The sequence below is a fragment of the Rhynchophorus ferrugineus genome, unplaced genomic scaffold (assembly GCF_030347505.1).
Source record: "Rhynchophorus ferrugineus isolate W39M unplaced genomic scaffold, kcgeb_rfMv2 rfM11, whole genome shotgun sequence".
In the NCBI taxonomy this organism is placed as follows: domain Eukaryota; kingdom Metazoa; phylum Arthropoda; class Insecta; order Coleoptera; family Curculionidae; genus Rhynchophorus; species Rhynchophorus ferrugineus.
The window spans coordinates 26,514,739-26,539,792 of NW_027472590.1; the positions used below are offsets into that span (position 1 = coordinate 26,514,739).

The 25,054-nt window shown below is 33.3% G+C and overlaps 4 protein-coding genes across 4 annotated transcripts in view; 1 reads left to right on the forward strand and 3 right to left on the reverse strand.

Annotated features, from left to right (window-relative positions):
- LOC143204904 (amyloid-beta-like protein) overlaps window positions 1–25,054 on the forward strand; it is a 299,874-nt gene that overhangs the window by 198,687 nt on the left and 76,133 nt on the right. The window lies entirely within an intron of this gene.
- On the reverse strand, window positions 13–13,078 carry LOC143204915 (cytochrome P450 6a2). Its single transcript, XM_076417875.1, has 3 exons — window positions 11,965–13,078; window positions 297–548; window positions 13–239 (listed from the first exon to the last, which is right to left on the reverse strand). Exons 1-3 carry the CDS (start codon window positions 12,995–12,997, stop codon window positions 76–78), a joined length of 1,449 nt encoding a protein of 482 aa, XP_076273990.1. The 5' UTR covers window positions 12,998–13,078; the 3' UTR covers window positions 13–75.
- LOC143204921 (cytochrome P450 6a2-like) lies at window positions 5,195–5,737 on the reverse strand. Its single transcript, XM_076417883.1, has one exon. The coding sequence runs from the start codon at window positions 5,678–5,680 to the stop codon at window positions 5,333–5,335; it is 348 nt and encodes a 115-aa protein (XP_076273998.1). The 5' UTR covers window positions 5,681–5,737; the 3' UTR covers window positions 5,195–5,332.
- LOC143204911 (putative cytochrome P450 6a20) lies at window positions 18,572–24,736 on the reverse strand. Its single transcript, XM_076417869.1, has 3 exons — window positions 23,463–24,736; window positions 23,155–23,406; window positions 18,572–18,816 (listed from the first exon to the last, which is right to left on the reverse strand). The coding sequence occupies exons 1-3, from the start codon at window positions 24,517–24,519 to the stop codon at window positions 18,653–18,655; spliced, it is 1,473 nt and encodes a 490-aa protein (XP_076273984.1). The 5' UTR covers window positions 24,520–24,736; the 3' UTR covers window positions 18,572–18,652.

Consider the following 25,054-nt stretch of genomic DNA (forward strand, 5'->3'; position numbering starts at 1 on the left):
GTGAAAGACGGCTTGTTTCGTGTTAAGTTTATTAATATATGAATTTTATAATAACAAAGAATAATGAGCATTGTCTCAAATCCGTTGAACGTCCAGCCATACGTCACCTTTCACCGACAGCACGATACTACCTCTTTCCATCTCCACGGGAGTTTTGGTCTTTTCGTTGAGGGTAAAACGGAAATTTTTAATGAGACTAATCAATCCCACTTTTGTTTGCATCAGCCCGAAACGCAGACCTGCAATACGTCGCAGAGAAAGTTAAATATTTGCCGGATAAACATCGGCTCGTTTACCTATGCACATCCTGGGACCTTCGCCGAAAGGTAAAAAGGTAAACTCGTGGCGTTTGGCTTTGTTTTCCTCGTTAAAATTCTCGGGATTGAATACTTCCGGATTGGGATAATAGTCAGGATCCATGTGCAGGCCCCAGACGGGGATTTGAAGGCGCGTGCCCTTTTCGATCACCAAATCCGTTCCGGGGATCCGGTAATCCTTGCTGCAAACTCGGGGAATTCCCGGAAGCGGCGGATATATCCTTAATGTCTCTGTAATATATCAAAATGTGTTTTTAATTTAATATATTGTTGGCTTTTGTCCATAATTCAACATAACTTCAGTTTGCAGTTGAATGAGGTTTAGTTCAATGACGAAATAATAACAAAAAAGGAACATTCAACAACATTCTTTGTTATTAAATATATATTATTTACCGTCGCATTCGCCATTTCCTAATAAAGCATGTTTGGATAAAAATATTAAAGAACATTTTAAATGTTTGTACTACTTACTAGTTTGTATAGTTTCTACTACAATAATATTCTATATATTACAGTGACATGTTATTATGATATTGTAAATTTGTTATATTACATGTTACTATGAATTGTTTTGATTTTTTAATTGCCAACTACTACCTTTAAAAACTAGGATTTTCGATCTTTGATCTGTCTCATTATCAGAGGTAAAAAAGTTCAGAGAATACACGTAGGAGTCTACTAACAAACAATCTTAGACTAATTTTATTATAAATTAGATGTATATTTCAAAAATGTAATCCACTATGTTAAATTTAACATAACATTTATTTGTAAGAGATATATTAAACTAAAATTATAAACCAACGGAGTGCAACGTTAACGAGTTAAACAAAATGGCGGTATTTACCTGTCGCTAATGAACAAACATCATTGCACAATACTGCAAAAGTTGGAAAAGTTAACCGAGTACTGACAACAGACGTTAAAAATAGTTACGACTAGATAATACGACACAACTATTGTCCAGTTTATCAGTGCATTTTTCAGAATTCATGGCATATGGGAGAGTTTTCAAAAACCAATAACATCAAAAATCATATTTAAATATAAAACGATCTGTATAATGATAGGTGGCGCTTAAAAAAGAATTAATAACTTAGCACACAATAAGTATTGGGCTATCGTATAGGTCCAAAACGAATTTTCTATCTATAACAAGTTAAAAAACGTAAAAATCATTACTGATATATAAAATAATTTAATGATTGTCTTAAATGTTGCTAAAAAGTTAAATAACTAAGGGAACTGCCAAACATAATAATTAAAAATATCGAATCAAACCGCCATATTTTCCAGATATTGTTCCGCCTAACTGCGATTAGCTCTAAGCAATATCACATTGCCTGTTGGGAGAATAATTCAATTTTTTGTGGCTTTGACTACTGTTCATTTCGCAACCATAAGCCAGTACGATGTGAAGAAACACAAAGTGTATATATAAGATAATTAGTAAAAATTAATATTGATATAAATTTAAGCAAACAAACACAATCCTGATAAAATAGAGATTCTATCCAGAATACTCATATTAACATTTACGTTTGAAGTTGAAAATGATGATTTTGACAGTAATACTAATTTTAGTATGGGCTAGATTCTGTAAAGATAGTCGATCTCTTGCAGAAATGCAAGGGATCGGTCTGTATTATCTCCTATTAAGAGGCTTCTACGAGTACACTCGCTCAATATGTGGTGGATAAAGTCTCAGTTAGCAGACGGGCTCGAAGTCATCAAATGACTGTGCGAGAAGGGAAGGAAAGTGAAGAAAGAAGAAAAGGTTGACTTGAGTTCTGTAGAGTTTATTGTGGTTAATCTCTTGGACCTAACGATGCTATACCTCGTTTCTCATGAAAGATGAGACTAGTGGGATAAGATCCTGTGGATCAGTGCACTGTATGTGGGCTCATTTCCTACTATACCTGTTTAACTATATTAATTAATATCTAAACATGAAGCAATAAAATTGTATTCTAATTAATTTCTTGCAAGAAGCACATATGAAAGAAGAAAGATTACAGAATTTACTATTGCAAATTCTTTAAAAATGACACCTAATTGTACTTTGTTAAGATATTAGCAGTATTTGATAATACAAAACCGCTTTTAAGAAGGCTTGTTATTTGGTGGTTCAATGTTTAAAACAAATAAAATAATTTTGATAAAAGGCGAATAATAACTTTTCAATGTCATAATAATAACTAATGTTGCTAATGTTCGCCTGTCGTTATTTCATTACCCATTATCCTATTAATTATAAGGAAGATGATTATATGAGAGTACGCTAGAAATAGAACGTGTTGGAAATATTGATCGCCTTCGCCATTTCTTGAGAACATAGTTTCATATTGTAGTATTGATGATGAGTCGATGACCTGGGGATGGTTGAATTTCTGTTCTAGTAAACATTCGAGCGAATTTCGGGTATCATTAAATAATCATTAATCATTAAATAATAATTAATAAAATTAGTTTCGGGATCTTGAAATGGTATGTTTGTTTGCCCTCTACAAATGCAGTGGGAAAGAACAGTAGAGAATTTCTCAAAACTTGGACCGAACTACAGAACTAAAGAGGTACAACGTTCTCTATTAGATAAATGGCACATTGATGACACATACATGGTTAGACTTACAAAGGGGGTAGTGAAGGTCCAAGGGGGAAAATTGGGTTAGTGAATGGGTAGGCGATGTTGCAAGTTAATCTCAGTTTTGGAACGAAGACGCCTGGACAATTAAACCTAAATATAATAATAAAATTGTCATCGTTTATGAAGTGTTTTTATCAAAAAATATCAATTCCAATGCATTGTATTAACAAAACAACGTTATTTAAAATGATCCACTTGAATTAAATTAATCCAGTCCAACGTTAGTCATAGCAAGTTTGAAGTGGTCATGCCTTTAAATCTTAAAAATTAGTGTAATGAAATGTTACACCATATTTAAACATTGTTATCTGTTCACTATTTGATTCGTACTGATTAATCGAGTTGTTTATTTGCTAATAATAATATTGATTGTAAGAACAGACAAGAAAAATAATTTTGTTACTGATTGCTACATTATTTTAAATTTTTTAAATGCGTCGTTATCTAAAATCATTTATTGAAAGTCATTGAAAATCTGTCATATTATTCATAGAGTTTCAGACCGAAATGCGACACAATTTCAATCAGTTAGCAAACAGGGTAGAAAAATTCTAAAAATTCTAAAACAAGATAATGAAAAACAAAAATGAATGAGTCCGGGAACTGGAACTATTTTTTATAACAAATAACATAGATATAGCTCTCATATCGGAGGTTAATAAATCACTAAAAAATTACATTAAAATATGGCATGTGTATATATGCTTATATATTATGATGCGTACTGGACAGTACACCCAGCGAACGTGATCGAGACGGAACGGCTCTAATTATGAACTAAAATATACAGCAATTCCAACAAGACGAGATAAAAAAAACAAGAAGAAATACAATCTACGATAGTTAGCATTGAAAAGAACGGCTTAGTAATAAAAATGGGAGCTGTATGCTGTCCACAAAGATACAAAATAACACAACAATAATACAGAGATTTATTTTTGATATTAGGCTCAAGGTTTATTAGTGGAGGAGGCCTTTAATGTTAAACACACAGCCTGGGTTTCACGACTAATAACACCTGAAAAAGGAAACGAATTACGAATAAATATTACTAATTGTAACTATACTAATTCATTACTATATTCTTTATTCAATATTATAGAATCAGCAATAGATATTAATCCTGTTTATCAGCCCGATGTAGCTGTAAACCTAATTTCTCCAATGGAAGTTGCTATAGAAATTTACAAAAACGTCAATTCTAAAAAGGCTCCTGGAATTGGTGATATTTCACCTGGGTTATTGAAAGAGCTGTCACCAAAAGCAATAACCATGTTGACATATATCCAATGCCTGTTTGAGACTGAATCCAGAATGTCTTAAGGGTTGTTCAAATAATTATGTTTACAAACCTGACAAGCCGACAGAAGAAGTTGGATCTTACAGGTCTATTTCGCTGCTACCTGCGATATCAAAATTATTTGAGAAACTGCTTTTAAAAATACCATTTTTAAATTTTTAAATTTAGAAATACCAGATTTCCAGTTTGGAGTTCGAAATCACCACTCGACAATTGACCAGGTGCACAGAGTAACAAACGCTGTTAAGAAGGCATTCGAAGAAAATAAATACCGCCCTGCAATATTCCTGGACGTTTCACAGGCTTTTGACCGAGTATGGTATTTGGGATTGATCTACAAAATGAGCAAATTGCTACCGCAGAATTACTGTCGACTACTGGAATCTTATATTTTCGAAAGAAAATTTAAACTCTCGCTTGAAAGAACATTCACAACACTTTTACCTATTTCGGCTGGAGTTCCACAGGGTAGTATCTTCGAACTACTATATCTGCTCTATACTGCTGATATCCCAACAACAAAAAATACAGTACTTGAAACATTTGGTCATGGCAAAGGATATATCTCTACAGAAGGCTGCAAAAAAAGTACGCAAAAAATCAGAAGATTGAAGCAAACCAAACCATACGAACTTGTTTAGGTAACAACTTTAGCTTAAGTAGTTTAGATTTATTTTAATTTGGGAAATACACACTGATGTATTAATCCCGTACTCGCCTTGCTTGTGTATTAATGCAAGTACACTAAGCACAAGAGCACTAGTAATACATTCACTTATAAATTAAGTTTGTACTAAGCATATCGAATATAAGATGTAATTAATTTTAAAAACATATACATACAGCTGTATTTCATACTCGTAATGCCAATTAATTCAGGATCACAAAAATTGTTTTCATTTGAAATAAGTTAAGTCTTACCGTTAACAACCATGTCCAAGTACCTCATGTCCTTGACAGCTTCATAGCTGATGTTTCCGTCGTGTTTGTACAAAACTTCATTAATATCATCTCTCCGTTTTTGTTGAATAGTTTGATTTTGACTGAGACAAAACAACGTAAACGTCATACCCGTTGAGGAGGTCTCGAATCCGGCAAAGAAAAATTCACAGTCACGGACCGGTCTTTGTTCTTCAATTGAAGTAGTAAATGTTTAAAGTCGTTCCTTGATACATAGCTCTTCTCCCTGTGGCTTATGGTATCGCTCACCACTTTCGAGAAAAAAATAGCCACATCTCGTCCGTGAAATTTAAACCCAATACGACCGAGAAGCCAAGCGGGGAACACCAGTATACTGATCACATTTAAGACCTTCAATTGGAATACCTTCTTCCCGAAAACCTGGAAATCGGTCTCCGGATCCTCGAGCGAATTGCATTCGATGCCCAAGGCACAACTACCAATCACGTCCATCGTAAATCAGCCCAGAATATCGCAACTCTTTCCCGAATCGGCAATCTCACCGACTCCTTTCTCCAGACCACGCGTTTTTTCCAGCAAACTCTCGAACATCATGTTCATTTTACCGGAAGTGAACGTGTAGGTGACTTTGGAGCGTAAATGCCTCCAGCTCTCACCTCCAAATTAAATAGACTCATCGAAAGTACATCTCCAGGTTCGTGATAACCCGCGTGCCCTTGGAAATATTCAAAATCTTTTACCATTATATTCTTGACCAAAGCGGGATCAATGGGTATCAAACCGGGTACGTGGAATAAGTATGATCCGAGATATTTGAGATTAATTGCTTTGGCTTCCTTATATCGAACTAAAAGCGACTCCCCAAATGATTTTTTGTTAAAAATGAACTGTGGGAACACTTGTGTTACCCAACGTCTCCGCCAATAAGTGAATTTCCATTTTAAATAATATATAATAAACACTATACACTTATTAGATTAGATATAAAAATACATTATTATTTTTACAACTGTCACTGTTACACTGGTAATGGTAGTAAACAAACTGAGATCAAAAGCAGTTCATGAAGTGCAAGGCGGTATCTCTATGTTAACACTCGATAAATACTAAGTTTTTATGCAATTTACAACACGCTCCGAGTCTTTATTAGTCCCATGTAATTTTTAACCGACTTCGAAAAAGGAGGAGGTTATATCTTCGGCTGTATAATTTTTTCTAATGTATGTTCGCCGATTTATCCGTCAATTGTGGGCCGATTTTCAAAATTTTTTTTTTATTCGAAAGAGTACACTGCCGAGGTGGTCCCATTGAAATTGATCGTCAAATCAGGATCTGTTGGGGGAAAGGGGAGAACTTAAGGGAAACGCTCAAATTTCAAAGGCGCCTACAATGTTTTCACATATTTTTTATCTAAAATAATCAGATATTTGGGTATAATGTTATTGCAGAGCTGATGTAATGGACAATCGGAAGTCGTTCAGTGCAAAAGCCATTCAGTTTGCTTTATAAGCACTAACTATAGAATATATGACCACGTAGAAATATTGTAGACAACTACTTCTATCGTGTAATGGTTAAAACGTTTAGCTCCAAAACGGAGGTCGCGGGTTCGATTCCTGGCGGGGACAATAACTTTTTGTTGTTGTTTAGTTGCGACATTTGTCAAATGACCTAGGCTAGGTAGCGGATCCCAAAGCCTGAAGCGCTCCTTATTTTCATTGTTATTTTAAATTCCTATTTGTCTTCATATGGTCTGCACCTTTTTTGGCTTACCCATTGTAATATTAAATAAAATAACTGCGCAATTTATTGAGTAAATATCTAACACTAGAAAGAGAAAAATAAATTATTTCTAACGAAAAATTGAACCGACTTCAAACAATAAATACGAAACTCACTAAAAATCAAAAAATACTCAAATTTAGATTTTTAACACAAAAAAAAACATTTTAATATAAAATATGTACATAATAATCGTTGTAATACCTAAATAAAAATAAACAAAAACCTTATTTAACTTATTTACTACACGTATTTTATATTCAACTATATACACACAATTAAGCTTAATACCTACTTAAACCTATTTATCTATTTGCAATATTATTTTAATTACTACCAACCAGTACCATTACTACCCGTTTGAAATCGATGTCAAGCCCACAAAATGCAAAATTAATAATATAATTTTGTGACCTATACAAAAAATTAAATTACCAACAAAAGAAATCTAAATTAACATAATTGTTTGGGTTCGGCACCGACTTCAAACTGATCAGTTGGTAGCAATTAAAAATATATTGTAAATAGATAAATAGGTTATGTAGGTATTAAGCTAAATTGTGTGTACATAGTAGAATATAAAATACGTGTAGTAGTTTATTTTTTGAAATCCGTTCAATTTTTTTTCTTTAAAATATTTTATTTTTATGCAATTTACAACACGCTCCGAGGCTTTACTGGTCCCATATAATTGTTTTAAATAATTTCGTATTAATAGTCAATCTCATTTAGACGAACACTATATTATCAGACTGGAAGATATTTTGAGGACATAATTATCCATAAATTAAATATATATGATCATTTACATTTTAAAAATTTATTAAGTTCTTAAATGTAATAACTAGCGTTGTGATCTGTGGACTATTTAATACTTAACTACTTTTATTATCGACTGTTTAAGTCACAAGAGTCTAATTGTGGAGAATTATAGCTTGCGCGCAAGGATTTGAACTTGCCACGTTGCCAGTTCTTTCAAATTATACCTATATCTTAAAAATATTGTATAAATAGATTAAATGATATTAAATTCGTAGATTAACCTAATATTTTGGTTTAGATAAAAGTTAAGTTAAGTATTTTTGGTATATAAAAATGTAATATAAAGGGCCTTTGAATTCACGAATTAATGTAGCCCTTAAAACTCCAACTTCAAATTTAACTATATTAGCTTTAGTTATTTTGATTAACAATAAAATAATTGAATAATAACATAAATAACAACAAAATAATTTGAATAACAAATAAATTATTCTTCCTTTAAAGTAGGATAGGCCTCTTTTACCCATGCTTTTAACACTAATTATAAAATACATCTACTGCCTCAAGTATTATTATTCGATAATAATAATTATCAGTTTCTTAAGCTGCTTATATTAGGTTTTTGAATCAATTATATTTAAATAAGGGTTCTTTCTTCCATTTTCCCCACGCATTTATTGTATGTAAATTTCAGTGCACTTTATTGGCTTAAAAATCATTTCAAACTTATCAACAATATGTTAGGCTAACGTCTAAAAGGGTTTGATAATGTCAACAGAAGGACGGAATATTTGCATCGGCTTTATCAGTGCCAAAGAGAAAATTAATTTGAAAACAAATGAATGCTTTTAAACAGACCACTTGTATTTAATCTGATGTAATTCAAGCACTTTGTTACTGTCTTTATAATAACATCCGTCTGATGCAAAACATTGGTTATTGTATCAGTTGAGATTCGGTTTATTTGTTAACTTTTGGTACTAATATTGTATTTTGTTATGTAAAAATGTTTCTTATAAATTCGAAACAAGAAAAACATCATTGTTACAGGTTGCGATACATTATCTTAATATAAATAAATATGTGCGTCGTTATCTTAGTCGGTTATTGAATGCATGAGGTTGCTCATGCTCACATGGGCAACATAATGAATAATTATTAATTAAATATCATAATGTCATCTAATTCAATACTACAAGAATTGTATTTATTTGAAATAATTTTGTCTTACCATTAACAACCATGTCCAAATACTTCATATCCTTGACAGCTTCATAGCTGATGTTTCCGTCGTATTTCTGCAGAACATCATTAATCTCATCTCTCAGTTTTTGTTGGATAGTTTGATTTTGGCCGATGCAAAACAAGGCAAACGTCATAGCCGTTGAGGAGGTCTCGAATCCAGCGAGGAAGAATACAAAATATTGCGCAATAATTTCATTTACGGTCACCGACTGCTCTTTGTTTTTCAGTTCAAGCAGTAAATGCATAAAATCCTTTCTCGATACTTTGTTTTTCTCCCTGTGACTGATGGTATCGCACACCACTTTCGTGAAAAAATCGATGACATCATGGCTGTTCAATTTAAACCCTATACCCGCGAGAAACCAAGCGGGGAATACCAGTATTTTGATCAACTTCAGAACATCCAATTTGAACACCTTCTTCCCAAAAACCCGGAACTCTGTCTCCGGATCCTCCAGCGAATTGCACTCGATGCCAAAGGCGCAGCTTCCGATGATGTCCGTCGTAAACCGGCCCAAGATATCTTTGATGGCGCAACTCTTTCCCGAATCGGCATACATACCGACCACTTTCTCCAAATCCCGTGTTTTCTCCACCAAAGTCTCAAACATCATCTTCATCTTACCGGAGGGGTAAGTTTGGTGCGTAAATGCTTCCAACTTTCGCCTTCCAAATTAAAGATGTTCATAGAGAGGACATCTCTAGGTTCATAATAGGCGCCGTGCCCTTGGAAATATGCAAAATCTTTTACCATAATGTCCTTGATCAAGGCAGGGCTGATGACTATCAATCCAGGCGAGTGAAATAAGTAAACTCCAAGATATTTGATGTTCATCTGTTTGCTCTCCTTATATCGATTTAAGAGCCATTCTCCCAATGGTTTTTTGCCCAGGAGGAACTGTCCCATCATTTGTTTTACCCCGCGCCTCTGCCAATATGTAAAATTCCATATTAAATATGATATAATTAGAACTGGTATCGATATAATTATGTAGATAGGAGATATCATTATTTATGAAGCACCCGCGCTAGCACTGAACTGGTGATAGAAACTGAGATCAGAACTAATTTATTGATAAATACAGTAATTTCTTTAAGAGTTTCCGATAAAAATCGTGCTTATGTAACTCACAATGCGTTTACCAATATTTTACTTGTTATATATAACAAACTATAATATAGTTAATATCGGTTATGAAATTACGCATTATGTCCATTTAATATGAGTGATTAAACAATAATGGCATTTAGTTAGGATGTACTGTAGAAGTTCATTTTTACTTTGGGAAAAATTTTACGTTCGAATGTCTAGGAAATTTATAGATACAAGGCTCGAACTAATTAATGAATATAACTTAATTATACTTTCAACAGTATGTTGCTACGTGTCGCGTATTTAAACATATGTCGTTTTCATTATAATGTCATTCAAATATAATTTACAAAAATAAATTATCAATATTCGTTTACTTTATTAAATTTAACAAATTCTTAGAGGTGTATAGGGGTATGCAATTTGAATTTCGCACGCTCTTGAAGTTGGTAATTACGTTCAGAAATTTCAGCCAATATAAACGTTTTGCCATGTTGACTAACTTCAAAAGGCTAGCATCGTGCCAGAATTTGGCGTCTTTTTAAAAGTTGGAAACAGAGTCGAATTTGAGAAGGGATAACTTATTCTTAAAGGTATAACATGTCTTCGGTTTTTTAAGTGAACCTGTTGACTTAAATAACAGCTAATTTCAAGCAAATTGAACTTCAGATGTCACTAAAACAGCTATATCTCCGAAAATTATTTAAATTTTGAACATAACTTACAAAATGTGAAGGGGTTTAGAAAACAAAAAAACTATTAATTTGCTTGAAAATATTGAACAAAGAGATTCTATTATCTATTAGAAAACAGACCCCTCTATCTCACTCGTTTAACATTCAGGGAGTTTTTTTAACTGTTTGAAATTATGAAAATCGAATTTTCATATTTCTGGTCTAGAACACTCCCTTAAAATATATGTATATAGTATATGAATAAAAAATATACTGAATAAACATTTCAATTTTCACTACTCAAACAAAAAAAATCTGTTAAAATGTCTAAATTGATTTAGAGTTAAAATTAGTAAGACTATCTTAACTAAGATTAACTAAAAACATAATGAAGCATCTATTACATCAGTCATATTCAATAACGACATACAATTATCAGTTGGTTTAATATGCTGGTTTCCTCCGATAACTTCTTAAATTCCAATAATACTATTAAAGGTTTAGTTCAATACATCCTCTTTGTAGGACTTGACTGATTCAGCAATAGGCAAGATGCACTGGAGCAGGTATAATTAGATTTACGATTTGGAGCTTAGGGACATAGCAAGGCATTACACAAGAGAAAAGAAAAAAATTTACCTAACCTTGATTGTTAATGCGGTCTGTTGGTCGTTGTTTAAGGATTTGGATAAATGCAAAAAACTAGTTATGGACACTTTAATCCATTTTTGATTTCTATTTTATATAATATATATTTATTGAAAAATAACTACAAAATACCTTAATATTTTAAGAAAAACAAGTTAATAATTAGAGTTTAAATAATCTACTTATATTTAATCTGATATATTTTAAGAACCTTGACACTCTCCTTACAATAACATACATCGCCAATAAATCATTTGTTGTTTTCAACAAGTTCTATGTTTAAACTATAAGGCTATATTTAATTTGTAGTGAAATTTCGCAATATTATTTATAATATTTATATATAATAATCTTTTGCTACTAAAGAATTGTATTTTCTTTCTTTCATATTGAAAACAAGAAAAATATTGTTGTTATTAGCTGAAATATTATTTGACTATATATAATCACATGCTTATAATTTAAAGTCCTTTGTTGAAATGCAGCGACAGGATGAGACATCACGTTATCAATGTAAATATAATCCTAACCGCGTTAATTTTATTTTATTGAATTGAAATAACAAGCCTTACCGTTAACAACCATATCCAAGTACTTCATCTCCTTGACAGCTTCATAGCTGATGTTTCCGTCGTGCTTCTGCAAAACTTCGTTAATCTCATCTCTAAGTTTCTGTTGGACAGTTTGATTTTGGCTGAGGCAAAACAAGGCAAACGTCATGGCCGTTGAGGAGGTCTCGAATCCAGCGAGGAAGAATACAAAACATTGCGCAATAATTTCATTTACGGTCACAGACCGATCTTTGTTTTTCAGTTCAAGCAGTAAATGCATAAAATCGTTTCTGGCCACTTCGTTCTTCTCCCTGTGGCTGATGGTATCGCACACCACTTTCGTGAAAAAATCTGTGACATCATGTCCGTTAAATTTAAACCCTATACTGCCGAGAAACCAAGCGGGGAACACCAGTATATTGACGAAATTCAGCGCGTTAAATCTAAACACCTTTTTCCCAAACACTCGGAACTCCGTCTCCGGATCTTCCAGCGAGTTGCATTCGATGCCGAAGGCGCAGCTTCCAATGATGTCTGTCGTAAACCTACCCAAGATATCTTTAATGGCGCAACTCTTTCCCGAATCGGCGTACATACCGACCACTTTCTCCAAACCCCCTGTTTTCTCCACCAATGTCTCGAACATCATCTTCATTTTACCGGAGGTGAACGTAGGGGTAAGTTTGGCTCGTAAATGCCTCCAATTTTCACCCTCCAAACTGAACAAGTTCATCGTGAGGATATCTCTGGGTTCGTGGTACGTACCGTGCCCTTGGAAATACGCAAAATCTCTTATCATGATATCCTTGATCAAGCCGGGATCGATGGGTAGCAAGCTGGGCACGTGAAACAAGTAAGCCCCCAGATATTTCACTTTCATTGCTTTGCCCTCCTTGTATCGGATTAAAATAGACTCTCCTAATGATTTTTTACTAAAAATGAATTGTTCGGTCACCTGTTTTACCCCGCGCCTCTGCCAATAAGTAAATTTCCATCTTAAATAGCATAGAATCAACACTAATATCGATATAATTATATATATCGAGGTCATCATTATTTATCAAGCACCCACTGCAACACCGATGACAGTTGTAAACAAACTGAGATCGAAATCACTGTCGCGATGATTGGGATTGCTATATTCGCTTATCTTTTTATCAACTCTGTTGGAGCGACAAACATATGTACTTTGCAACTCTTTTTAACGTTTTAGTGGTTATCTATGTTCGGTATTTAGATATATATTTTAGAAAAAAGTCATCCTCTTCTGTATATAAATCGACTTAACGAAAATGTTGCCTCCCTTTTTTGACTTTTTTCAATGAAGAATTTTTAGACCTAAAATGTTTGTCTAACATGCGCTCTAAGTAAATAGATTCCAACAAAATGAAATGCGCCCATATCAAGCAACCAGGAATAGCCGTCAAATCACAGTGACACAAAATATATATACAAATATTTTAGCTCCAACTCTTACGCGGTTTGTCGTTTCTGTTATGCGTAAATCAACTACGAAGGGGTAATTTTTAAAATCAAAATCTGGCAACGTTGTACCGCAAAATGCTGACAGGTAATATTGAGTATGTTAAGTTTTTTAATTTTAGTAGTGTTATTTAAGATGTTGTGTTACTTTAGGTTATTCCCGTACTGTTGGGACTATTAAAGAGTCATAGCAAGTTTGGACAAAAAGCTATTAAGAATAATATGATCACGGTAAATTATATTTTAGATATCCTGTAGAGAAAACAAATTAATGTGTCCGATTTATCGTAAGGTATACAGCTGTGAGAGAAAAATCCAATCTATGCGAAAATTTCATCCCAACATAGATTAACAAAATTCGAGAATAACAAGAATCGTCTGTTCAAGTTATTTAGAGTTTCCAAATCAACTTTTCAACAACTTTGACGTCTGGTGAGTTAAGAACAGCTAAAAAAAATTGCTCTTGCTTAAGGACTGATGGTAATTGATATGTTTCTAGAGACAGTATATCATTGTACTAGAGATAATTCTAAAGGTTATTAAGATTTTTCTGTAAATGTTAGTGGTATTAACATTTCAGGTTTCTTTAGTAAATACATTTCTTAACAAAGCTCCAACCAAATATTAAAGGTAATAACATTAATTTGTGCATCACGAGTTAAATTGATTATTATAAACAATAATAACAATTATGAAATAGCTTCATAGAATTTTAATTCCTCATTTGTTGTTGAGCTGTTAGTTCCCGCGTGGGACATAAGATAAAGTATAAAGCAGTAAATAAACAAAAGCCATTGAATATCAATTAAATGTGAGCTAGCTGTAAAGATGATCTCGAAGAGCCAAATAAATAAAGAAGGAACAATGCAATTTTATTTAAAAATTTGGGTAAAGAAATTATTATTTTAATCAGATTGGTGTGTTTTGTTTTTAGGTCAGAAATATGGATAAAAGATATAGACTATATGAACACATAAATGCAGTAATAAAAATATGCAGTAGTTAAAATGAAACTAACTACATAATTTTCATATACGAAACACAGAAATAATAGAAGAAATTATGAATTATTAAAACTAAATTTGCAAACATTTTAATACTTTGATAAAATTTAAGGTGTTTAGCGATGAATGTTATAAGATATGTGGCTATATGACATTTTATTGTTTCGTCTTTGTATCAATTTTATATTTATAAAATAAAAGTAATGAAAGATCATGTTTACTTATATTTGATGCTTCAAAGTTGTTACGACAGTTCTGTTCAAACCACCGCGGAGTGCATACGTACCTTTCAGAAAGCTCTGTTTAAAAAAAAACATCCGTGCTACTGTTAGTGTCATAAAAGTGCCGCTCATAAAAAGTGTAAACCTAGTCTCAACCATTGTAGGGTGAGAACGCGATTTAAAACGTGCACTATTGAACGTGAAATTCAAAATTTATTTTTTATAAGCAAGACTCTACCTTCTGGGAATTTTCTTTGTTATTTTCGGAACGGTAAATCGAGCGAGCAAAAAATGTGACACGCGTAAAAAGAAAATTAAATTAAACATTTAATAACTATTAAGTGATCTGTATTGTTAATTCCAATACGTAATGGCTAATCCACAACATCCTTCTGTCGATTCATCAATTGAATCACCCGTTATTCGAAATAACAATCAACTGCCAATAACTGAAACCCCTCAAATGCACTAATGGAACACGGTTACAAACAAAAAACGCTTACGAAGTCCCGAAAACAGATGAAAATCAGCGACTATTGGCTTACAGCCACCAAAAACAGCCCATACCATCTAACTCGCCTGAAGCACCAATACAACTTCATCATATCTCAAACGCACGCGCAGTAACTAACAGTCAGACCCAACCTAATATGCAGACAACGCCAATCACCACTGAATCTATAAGTACTATTAGTAAATTAGAGGAAATGATGGGAAAACTTATGGAACAAATGAGTACAATGATGAATTTACTCACCGTCGTCATTACCAAGCTAGCCTAATGACTGATAGCCACTACAGCAAATACAAAATAGCCGTCTGGAATGCTAATGGACTCCAGTAATATGCTAGGGAGCTTAAAATGTTTTTATATGAACAAAATATATAATATATAATATATGAACAAAAACAAATGATAAAGCACATGGAGGAACATCAATAATTATCCTTGAAAGCATAAGACACCGTAAAAGAGAGAAATTCAGCGAGGAATATTTAGCCACCAGTGTAACTATTGAAGAAGTGCATAGGCCATTAACAATGAGTGCTCTATATTGTCCACCTAAACACAACAACAAGGCAGAACAATACCACGGTTTCTTTAACACGCTGGGTAAAAGATTCCGGAGGAGACTACAATGCAAAACATGTTATGTGAGGTTCTAGACTAATAACACCAAAAGGCAGAGAATTGGCCAAAGCAATGAAGGCACATAATTTACAGCATATTCCTACTGGTGAGCCAACATGTTGGCCGTCAGATAGAAATAAAATTCCCGATACCATAGAATTTTGTGTTAGAAAAAATATTGATGCCAAAACGTGCAAAGCTGAATCATGCTTCGATCCATCATCTGATCACTCACCAGTTATTATAACAATGAACTCAAATATTTTCAACAAAACAAAATCACCTTCTTTGCATAACACTAAAACCAACTGGCCATTATTTAGAGAAGAATTAGACAGTTTGTTATCACTAAATTTACCTCTCAAAACAGAAAGAGACACAGAAATAGCAGCAAAAATATAACAAATACTATACAAGAGACCGCATGGTACGCAACACCTAATAGAGCGACATATCAAAAGTATAATTATACTTATATTTCATCTACAATTAAACAAAATATTGCTGAAAGGAGAAAACTGTGAAAAACCTGACACAAATCAGAACAGAAGAATACAAGAGAAAATTCAACAAGGCCACAAGAGAGCTGAAATAGCTAATAAATAAGGAACAAAATCAAGGAATTCAAGACTATTTAGAAAACTTTTAACGCCAATTAATGCAACGGAATATTCTCTCTGGAAAGTAACAAAAATGATTTAGAAACCTCAACAACATAATCCACCCATTAAAATTAACAATACCTGGGCTAGGAATGATAAAGATAAAGCCTGAAAAATCCCCAACAGAAGAAAATAACATAGTTGATTCTCTTAGCACTCCGTTTCAAATGGATCTGCCACATAAGAAATTTACTGTTAAGGAAGTAATACTTAGAGAAATCAATGATAAAAAACCCCGGTTTTGACCTAATTACTGGAAGAGTCTTGAGAGAGCTCTCAGGAAAGTGCATCAAATTAATAACATTCATATTTAATGCCATGCTAAGACTGAATTACTTTCCTAGCACTTGGAAAGTGGCTCAAATCATTATTGTTCTTAAACCTGGGAAAAAATCAGAAGACGTTTCCTCTTATCGACCTATAAGCCGGTTACCTGTCATCTCAAAACTTTTCGAAAAAGTATACATCAAAATTAATGGCACAAGAAAGAAATATTATTCCAGACCATCAATATGGCTTCTGTAATAAACACGGAACAACAGAACAAATACATAGATTAATCAACCAAATTAACAAAAACTTAAACGATAAAAAATACTGCTCCGCTGCATTTCTCGATATTTCTCAGGCCTTCGACAAGGTGTGGCACACTGGACTGCACGTTAAATTGAAAAAGCTTTTGGCCCATACGCACTTTCAATTGCTGAAATCATACCTCGCAGACAGACATTTTATTGTCAAAGGGTGACGAATACACTGACCTACAGCCCATATATGCGGGTGTTCCGTAGGGCAGTGTTCTCGGCCCATTGTTATATCTTATGTATACAGCTGACCTACTGACCTCACGAAACACTACTGTTGCAACATATGCTGACGATACAGCGGTTTTATCATCACACGAGGATCCAATATCAGCCACAAAAAACCTCCAACTTCATCTTAAAAAAGTCGAATTGTGGTTGAAAACGTGGCGTACCAAAGCAAATGAGACAAAATCTACCCATTTGACATTCACCCTTTGCAGAAGATCATGTCCCATAGTAAAATGGAATAATCATGAACTTCCGCAAACAGACGGCGTTAAATATCTGGGAATGCATTTTGATCGACGTCTGACTTGGGAAAAACATATAGTGACAAAACGCGAACAGCTTGGGTTAAACTAAACCAAATGTATTGACTGATAGGGCGTAAATCTAAATTATCATTAGAGAACAAGGTGTTGCTGTATAAGTCAATACTTAGGCCCATCTGGACCTATGGTATTGAACTGTGGGGTACTAATAGCAAATCTAACATAGATAGCCCCCAGAGGTTTCAAAATAAGGTGTTGCGAGTCATCGTCGATGCCCCATATTACGTGTCCAACAAACTGATTCAACGCGATATCCCCATAGAACCCATAACGAGTGTAATCGAAGTGTGAAGTACTCTGAAAGACTATTAGTGCATCCTAATGCACTCGCCAAACAGTTAAATGTGCAATGCAAACTACCATTAACTGGTTAATAGACACATAGAGTTAAATTTAATAATTTCTAGAAGAAGTTAGAATAGTCATTAGAATAAGTAAGTATAGACTTTAAAATAAGTTAGAATATTATCTAGAATAAGATTTAGATTATAAATTGTACAGCAGATCACTTACTGAAGTGATCTTCTACATCTTAGGATGGTTATATTATATAACTGAAATCATAAAATAATACTTATTACCCACGGGCAGATTGTTGACGTTCCAAGCGATTAATGAAAAAAAAAGTTGTTACAATTCTGAAAATAATCTTACTTACGATACTTTATTAAATTAAATGCAGTTATTTTAAATTTCAAACTTTGTTGATTAAAACTTAATGAAAATTAGATTTAATTGAATACCATTTAAAAAAGATTAGCTCGTGTGAGTTTTTGAGATAGTTATTTATGTACGGGACAACATTTCTGATCTTATGTTGAAAATACAGTGAAAAAATTTTCGGTAATATATCATTTTAAAATTAATAAATTGTGGTAGAATTTCGACCACAGAGGGATCTCTAATTCTTACCTATAGAATCGAGCATGATAACGCTTCATTCTATTATTTATTTTCTATTAACTTAAGATTTCAAATTAAATACAATATGATGGCACACTGTTTATTTGATATATTTTATATAAAAATATCGTTTGATATGAATTGAATTACAATACAGGCAAGTATTATTAAATCCTTCGTACGTTTACCCATACGTCGTCTTTCAGCGCCATAACAATCTCGCTTGGTGCCATCTCCAGTGGAATTTTGGTTTTCTCATTCAAAGTAAAGTTATATTTTCTGATCAGACTTATTAATCCCACCTTGGTTTGCAGTTTACCGAATCTCAGCCCTGTAACAAAAATTATGTTATAAATACATCAATATTGTTTCAACAGTAATTTATTTCGAACCAAAAAAACATCTTGATAACATGCAGAAAAAACTAAAAATCTGGAAATTGGTTAATATAGACGTTTTGTGACGAAAATAACTTCATTTTTGTCGTAAAATTACCCGTTTCTTTACAATTTGGGTAAATATGTTAAAAGAGTTATTACTTTAAATTAAATGAGAGCAGGCTTAAAAATTATATTTTATCTACAAACTATTAACGATAATTGTTTTTTAATATAATACACATTCACTATCACACTCTAAAACCTTTTCTTGTTCTCAGTGAGGCTCCCCTTTGTACATTTTTACTTGTGGAAAGAATCAAGAAAATCGCTCTGAATCGTACAATAGTAGTATGATATCAATGAGGCGCTCCATTTTTCTTTGTACCCTTTCTCCATCTCTTGATATGACCTAAGAGTATCTCTATGACCTCTTTAAAAGCATTTCAACCCTCTTTTTGGAGATCTGTCATGAATGAATTGCCGGCCAATCAAAGGCCGTAAAAATGTCTGATCCGACAAAAACACCTTACTTCACCTTCGATTCTATGACACCTGGAAACTTTAGAACTATGTATTCAAAGGGGTCTATCTTTGGGAAGTGATTTTACAAATCGTTTCATCAATAGTAATATGTGCAGAGGTGGTAAAAGGACCTTATGTGGAGACTGGTACCATTAGTATGTTTCTTGGTAAACGTTCTTTTCAGCAACATTAAGCACTTTTGACGCCCAAGTCTTTTTTTGTTGTCCCATAGAATCAAAAATCGAGGGAATTTCACACCTGCCAGCCATGGTCCTCATATCTCAATCTGCGAAGAACCAATATTCCGAGTTCTAAATTTCCTGAAATGTACATAAATCTGCCTTTGTGAAGCAAATTACTTTAAGGCATCTTTTTTATCGTAACTATTTTCATTTTTAACACACCAAAATACATTAAAATCTGTAGAAATACTCGAACAGCTTTTTTTAACAACATATAGCTATGAAATAGAGTTGTTTGCGAAATATAATATATACATATATATGTATATATATATATATATATATATATATATATATATATATATATATATATATATATATATATATATATATATATTATATATATATATATTATATAAGAGCAACAATCCCACTGTACAGCTTATCCAAAGCAAGTCAAATCAGACGAAATTTATATGCTCGTGAAGCAAACGATCGCCTGTTCCTTCGTAATAATTAGACATGTGACAACCGTGGCGTTAGAGCAACATGGAACGTCGAATTCCGAATGGTACACAACCATTTGTTTACCAGAAGTGCTTCGTGGAATACGAAAAAAGAAGCAGCAACGATGAATCAAACAATCAATCAATCAATCCTCCGTACAGCCCTGATTTGAAAAGTTGGTGTTCTTTTATTTGCACAGAGGGAGAATAAATGTTTCAAATTCATTCAAAGACCATATTTTCGGGATATCCGAATCAGAGTGGAAAAAGAGTTACGAAGTTGGGTTCAAGCCCATGCAAAATCATATTGATCATCACGGAGAATACTTAGAGAAAGACAATAAAGTATTTTTCGTTAATATATTACTTTTCTTTATTAATAGACTCAATTAATTGTAAAATTAATAAAGAATAAATTATCAAAAGTAACCTATTTAATAATATATGATAATGTCTTATACTCGTGTAATAAATTACGCAAGCCATCATTGCTATCGGGCTTTTAATCATCCATAATTATTTCACAATACATCTCAAGATGCTTTTTGACAAATTTTCTATAGAAATATTAAAAAGTCATAGTTTTTAATTAGTTTCAATATTTATACAGTAACATCAAGTACATTGTTATCTCTATAAAATTTCTTTCCATCCTGGAAAATATCTTTAAATAAATCTATCGGTTTAGTCTTTGATAAATATTTAAATCCATCAAAATCTTTACAGATTCTTTCATGAAACCCAGTTTTGTTTGTAGTAGTTATGATGGAAGAGTATTTTTTAAATCTACTAAAGTTTCATGAAAAATACTTTTCTTGACAGGTGTTCTGGTTGTTCTTTTTTTTGACCAAAGTTAATCTCTTGTTCTGTTATCCCTGTGATATGTGCTATACCATACAACATAGAAATTTTATAAATCCCTTTCATTGACAAAAAACATGTAGACAACTTTTAAATATTCACTCTGCATCCCATCCAATCCAATCATCTATTTGCATGTTATCTGACATGTATTTTAAGATATTCGTAAATTTCTTTCATATAGACTGAATAAACAGTAGCCAAGAAATCATTAAGTATTTCATTATTTACTAACACGCATTTTAAACCTGTTTTTGTTATTGAATTATTAATATGTGAGAAACTATTGGATTATACGTCTTTCTTTATTATTTTTATTAACTTATATTACAGGTCATTATATTGTTATTATTAATTGAAAACTCCCCGACCTGACACATAGATGGCGCTACTAGAATTAAATCCATATGTTTTTTACTTTGCCCTAATCCTCAAAAGATGCGTGTATAAATTTGCCAGCTGTCGGATCATTAGTTTGTGAATTATAGCATTTTGAGTGAAGCAACTTTTGTTATTGTGAAAAATGGATGAAACGGAATTTTGCGGGTTGATAAAATATTGCTTTTTGAAGGGAAAAAATACAGTTGAAGCAAAAACTTGGCTTGATGCCGAGTTTCTGGACACTGTCCCAGAAAAATGAACCATCAAGGATTGGTATGCTAACTTTAGACGTGATGAGCACCGAAGACGATGAAGGTAGGGGACGCCCAAAAGAGGTTATTACCGACGAAAACATTAAAACAATCCACAAAATGATTTTGAATTACCGTAGTTTGAAACTGAATGAGATAGCAGACACTCTAAAGACATCAACTGAACGTGTACATCATATAACTCACGAATATTTGGGTATGAGAAAGCTTTTTGCAATCCAATCGACAGTCATCCGAATGGACTGCTCACGATAAACCTGCTGGTTATGCCGTCTGTATTTTAGGATGCACATGGAATAATTTTCATGGACTACCTTGAAAAAGGAAGGGCCATCAACAGCGACTATTACATAGCGTTATTGGATCGTTTGAAGGACAAAATAGCCGAAAAACGGCCGCATTTGAAGAAAAAGAAAGTGCTCCATGAGTTAGGCTTCGAATTGCTTCCTTGTCCATCGTATTCGCCATATCTGGCCCCCAGCGACTCAGATCATTTCATTCAGATCTCAAAAGGATGCTCGGTGGGAAATTTTCGTCGAATGAAGAGGTGATCGCCGAAACTGAGGCCTATTTTGAAGCAAAGGACAAATCGTACTACAAAAATGGTATCGAAAAGTTGGAGGGTCGCTATTATCAGTTTATCACCCTTGAAGAGAATTATGTTGAGCAAAAAAAAACTAAGTTTGCCAAAAAATGTGTTTTACTATGGTAGGCCGGAGACTTTCTAATTGACCTGTTATAATAAAATGGAATAAGAATCTTACATATCAAAAATCATACTAAGATAGTTTATTTAAATATGACAATGTTAAAATGATCCCTGATAAAATAATAATAGAGATGCGTTATCTCTAAGTTTAAGTCAATAAATACCTAAAAAGTTAGTACGTATATTATTGATTAGCTGATCAAGTGTTTCTAATTAATTCTCACGACTATAGCGAGTGTTTCAAGAATGTATGGTATGACTAAATAAAAAAACGAGTAGTGGTTGGGACTTGTAACGTTAATATACCGCAACTATCTTTTGTATTATATAAATAGGACAATATAACGATTTGCTATGAAATATTGTCAAATTTTCATCACTGTTTGGTCCTTCCAATAGCTATTTAAATGGCTAATTAAAATAATGATGGATGGCTATTTTGGAGATACTAAGTAATAAATAGATGTTTTTTTGTATCTCTTTTTCGCTGTTAAAATTAAGAGACAATTGCCAATCACGAATCTCATGGGATTGTACAAGGAAAGGGTTTCTAAATTTTGTTAAATCTTATGTATACATTTAGATAAATAATAATGAAAATATAGACGCATACCTATACACATTCTTGGTCCTTCCAATAGCTATTTAAATGGCTAATTAAAATAATAATGGATGGCTATTTTGGAGATACTAAGTAATGAATAGATGTTTTTTTTTGTATCTCTTTTTCGCTGTTAAAATTAAGAGACAATTGCCAATCACGAATCTCATGAGGTTGTACAAGCAAAGGGTTTCTAAATTTTGTTAAATCCATGTATACATTTAGATAAATAATAATGAAAATATAGAAACATACCTATACACATTCTTGGTCCTTCGCCAAACGGTAGGAAAGTGAAATCAGGCCTGGAAGCTTTGTTTTCTTCACTAAAATGCTCTGGATTGAATACTTCTGGATTGGGGTAGTATTCCGGGTCCATATGGAGGCCCCAGATGGGGATCTGAACTACAACACCCTTATCCAGAACGTGGTTAGTGCCAGGTATATGATACTTCGATGTAGCCACCCTCTGTGTTAATGGAACTGGTGGATATCTCCTCAGAGTTTCTAATTAAAGCCGGTTCTTGATTATATATCAATATTTCGATGATACTTGAACTTACCATTGATAACTTTCTCCAGATAAGTCATTTTCATGACGGCTTCGTATGTAAGTTTACCGCCATGTTGCGCCAGGGTGGTCTCGATTTCGTCCCTTAGTTTCGACTGAATGTCTTGGTGCTGTGCCAGTTCCGACAGAGCGAAGGTAAGGGTTGTGGAAGAAGTCTCGAATCCAGCAAGGAAAAAGATGTAACACTGAGCTATAATCTCATTTTCGGTGAGTATTTGACCGGATGCATTGTTCTTAAGTTCCAGCAAGAGATGCATAAAATCTTTCCTTTCCATTCCAGTTTTTTCTCTGTAGCTAATGGTGTCCTTGACGAGGTTACTGAAGAAATTAGCCACTTCAACGCCGTCTTCTTTATAATTCAACATTCCCAACAACCACCAGGGTATCAAAGACACCAACACCACCTTCCATTTGCTATGTTCGAATACCCTCTTGCCGAACTGTCTGAAAACGTTGTCGGGATTTTCCAACGAGTTACACTCGATTCCGAAGGCACAACTACCGATGATGTCAGTCGTGAATCGAGCCAAGATATCTCTAATCGGACAGACCTCCTTAGAATCGGCGTATTCCCCGAAAGATCTCTCCAGCCCTACCGTTTTTTCTAGCAATGTTTCGAACATCATCTTCATTTTACCGGAGGTGAACGTTGGTGTGAGTTTGGTGCGAAGAGTTCTCCATAGTTCGTCTTCGATGTTCACTAGATTCATGGAGAGAACATCTTTTGGAGTATGGTACAAGCCTCTGTTCATGAAATGGTTGAAGTCTTTCAGAAGCATTTGTTTAATGAGGGCCGGATCGATAACAACAAGTGTCGGGATCGTGAATAGATAAATACCTCCATACCTCAGTTTGGCTTTTTTAAACTGCTGGTATCTCTCCAGTAAGGCATAACAGTATGGTTTACCTTGCAAGACGACTGGCCTACTGTTTCCGAAAAACAATTCCGGTTCGGCCTGGTAGATTCCCTGTCTCTTCCAGTACTGATTCGCCCTCTTCAAATACCACAAAACGCCGACAAGAACCGCAAAAATCACAAGATAAAACATTATTTCACTGGACCGTCGATTACACTCTATTGACTCAGTAAGAAATATCACGTATACCACATTGGTAGCAACGAAACTGCTAAATTGGCGAGAAGTATACTTATCTCGATTATAATAGATAATGATATGTTTAAAATTACTTCTATGAGGCGAATTAAAAAAATACGAGGTATCCTGTTCGAATGTTCACTCTAGACCGATAGGATATTTTAAAAGAAAAATAAATATTCCTAATAACAACGTTATCACTTGTCAGTTTGATAAAAACGAAATGGTTTATAATATATCTTATATAATTCGTATTTATAGATGTTAATTGCGTGTCTGAGAATAATATCTTAGTAAATAATACGTTTTATTGCCGTTTAAATATAAGCAGTAATTATAATAGGCCTGATATTATTCATAAGAACTTGGATTTTTTTATTATTTAATAATTGCATTGTTACATTGTTATAAATTAAATTTAGTATCCGGTAAAATAAATATGTATTAACTGTGTATACTACTGTGTCTCTATTAAATGCATCTCACT

What these genes read in the sequence shown, in the direction of transcription:
- LOC143204911 (XM_076417869.1), bottom strand. Translation starts at nt 24,519, where the DNA reads ATGTTTTATCTTGTGATTTTTGCGGTTCTTGTCGGCGTTTTGTGGTAT. An exon ending in TCTGGAGAAAGTTATCAATG is followed by an intron (nt 23,407 to 23,462) that starts GTAAGTTCAAGT and finishes GGCTTTAATTAG; the next exon opens with AAACTCTGAGGAGATATCCA. An exon ending in AGGACCAAGAATGTGTATAG is followed by an intron (nt 18,817 to 23,154) that starts GTATGTTTCTAT and finishes TTTTTGTTACAG; the next exon opens with GGCTGAGATTCGGTAAACTG.
- LOC143204915 (XM_076417875.1), bottom strand. Translation starts at nt 12,997, where the DNA reads ATGATGACCTCGATATATATAATTATATCGATATTAGTGTTGATTCTA. An exon ending in CTTGGATATGGTTGTTAACG is followed by an intron (nt 549 to 11,964) that starts GTAAGGCTTGTT and finishes GATATATTACAG; the next exon opens with AGACATTAAGGATATATCCG. An exon ending in AGGTCCCAGGATGTGCATAG is followed by an intron (nt 240 to 296) that starts GTAAACGAGCCG and finishes GACGTATTGCAG; the next exon opens with GTCTGCGTTTCGGGCTGATG.
- LOC143204921 (XM_076417883.1), bottom strand. Translation starts at nt 5,680, where the DNA reads ATGGACGTGATTGGTAGTTGTGCCTTGGGCATCGAATGCAATTCGCTC.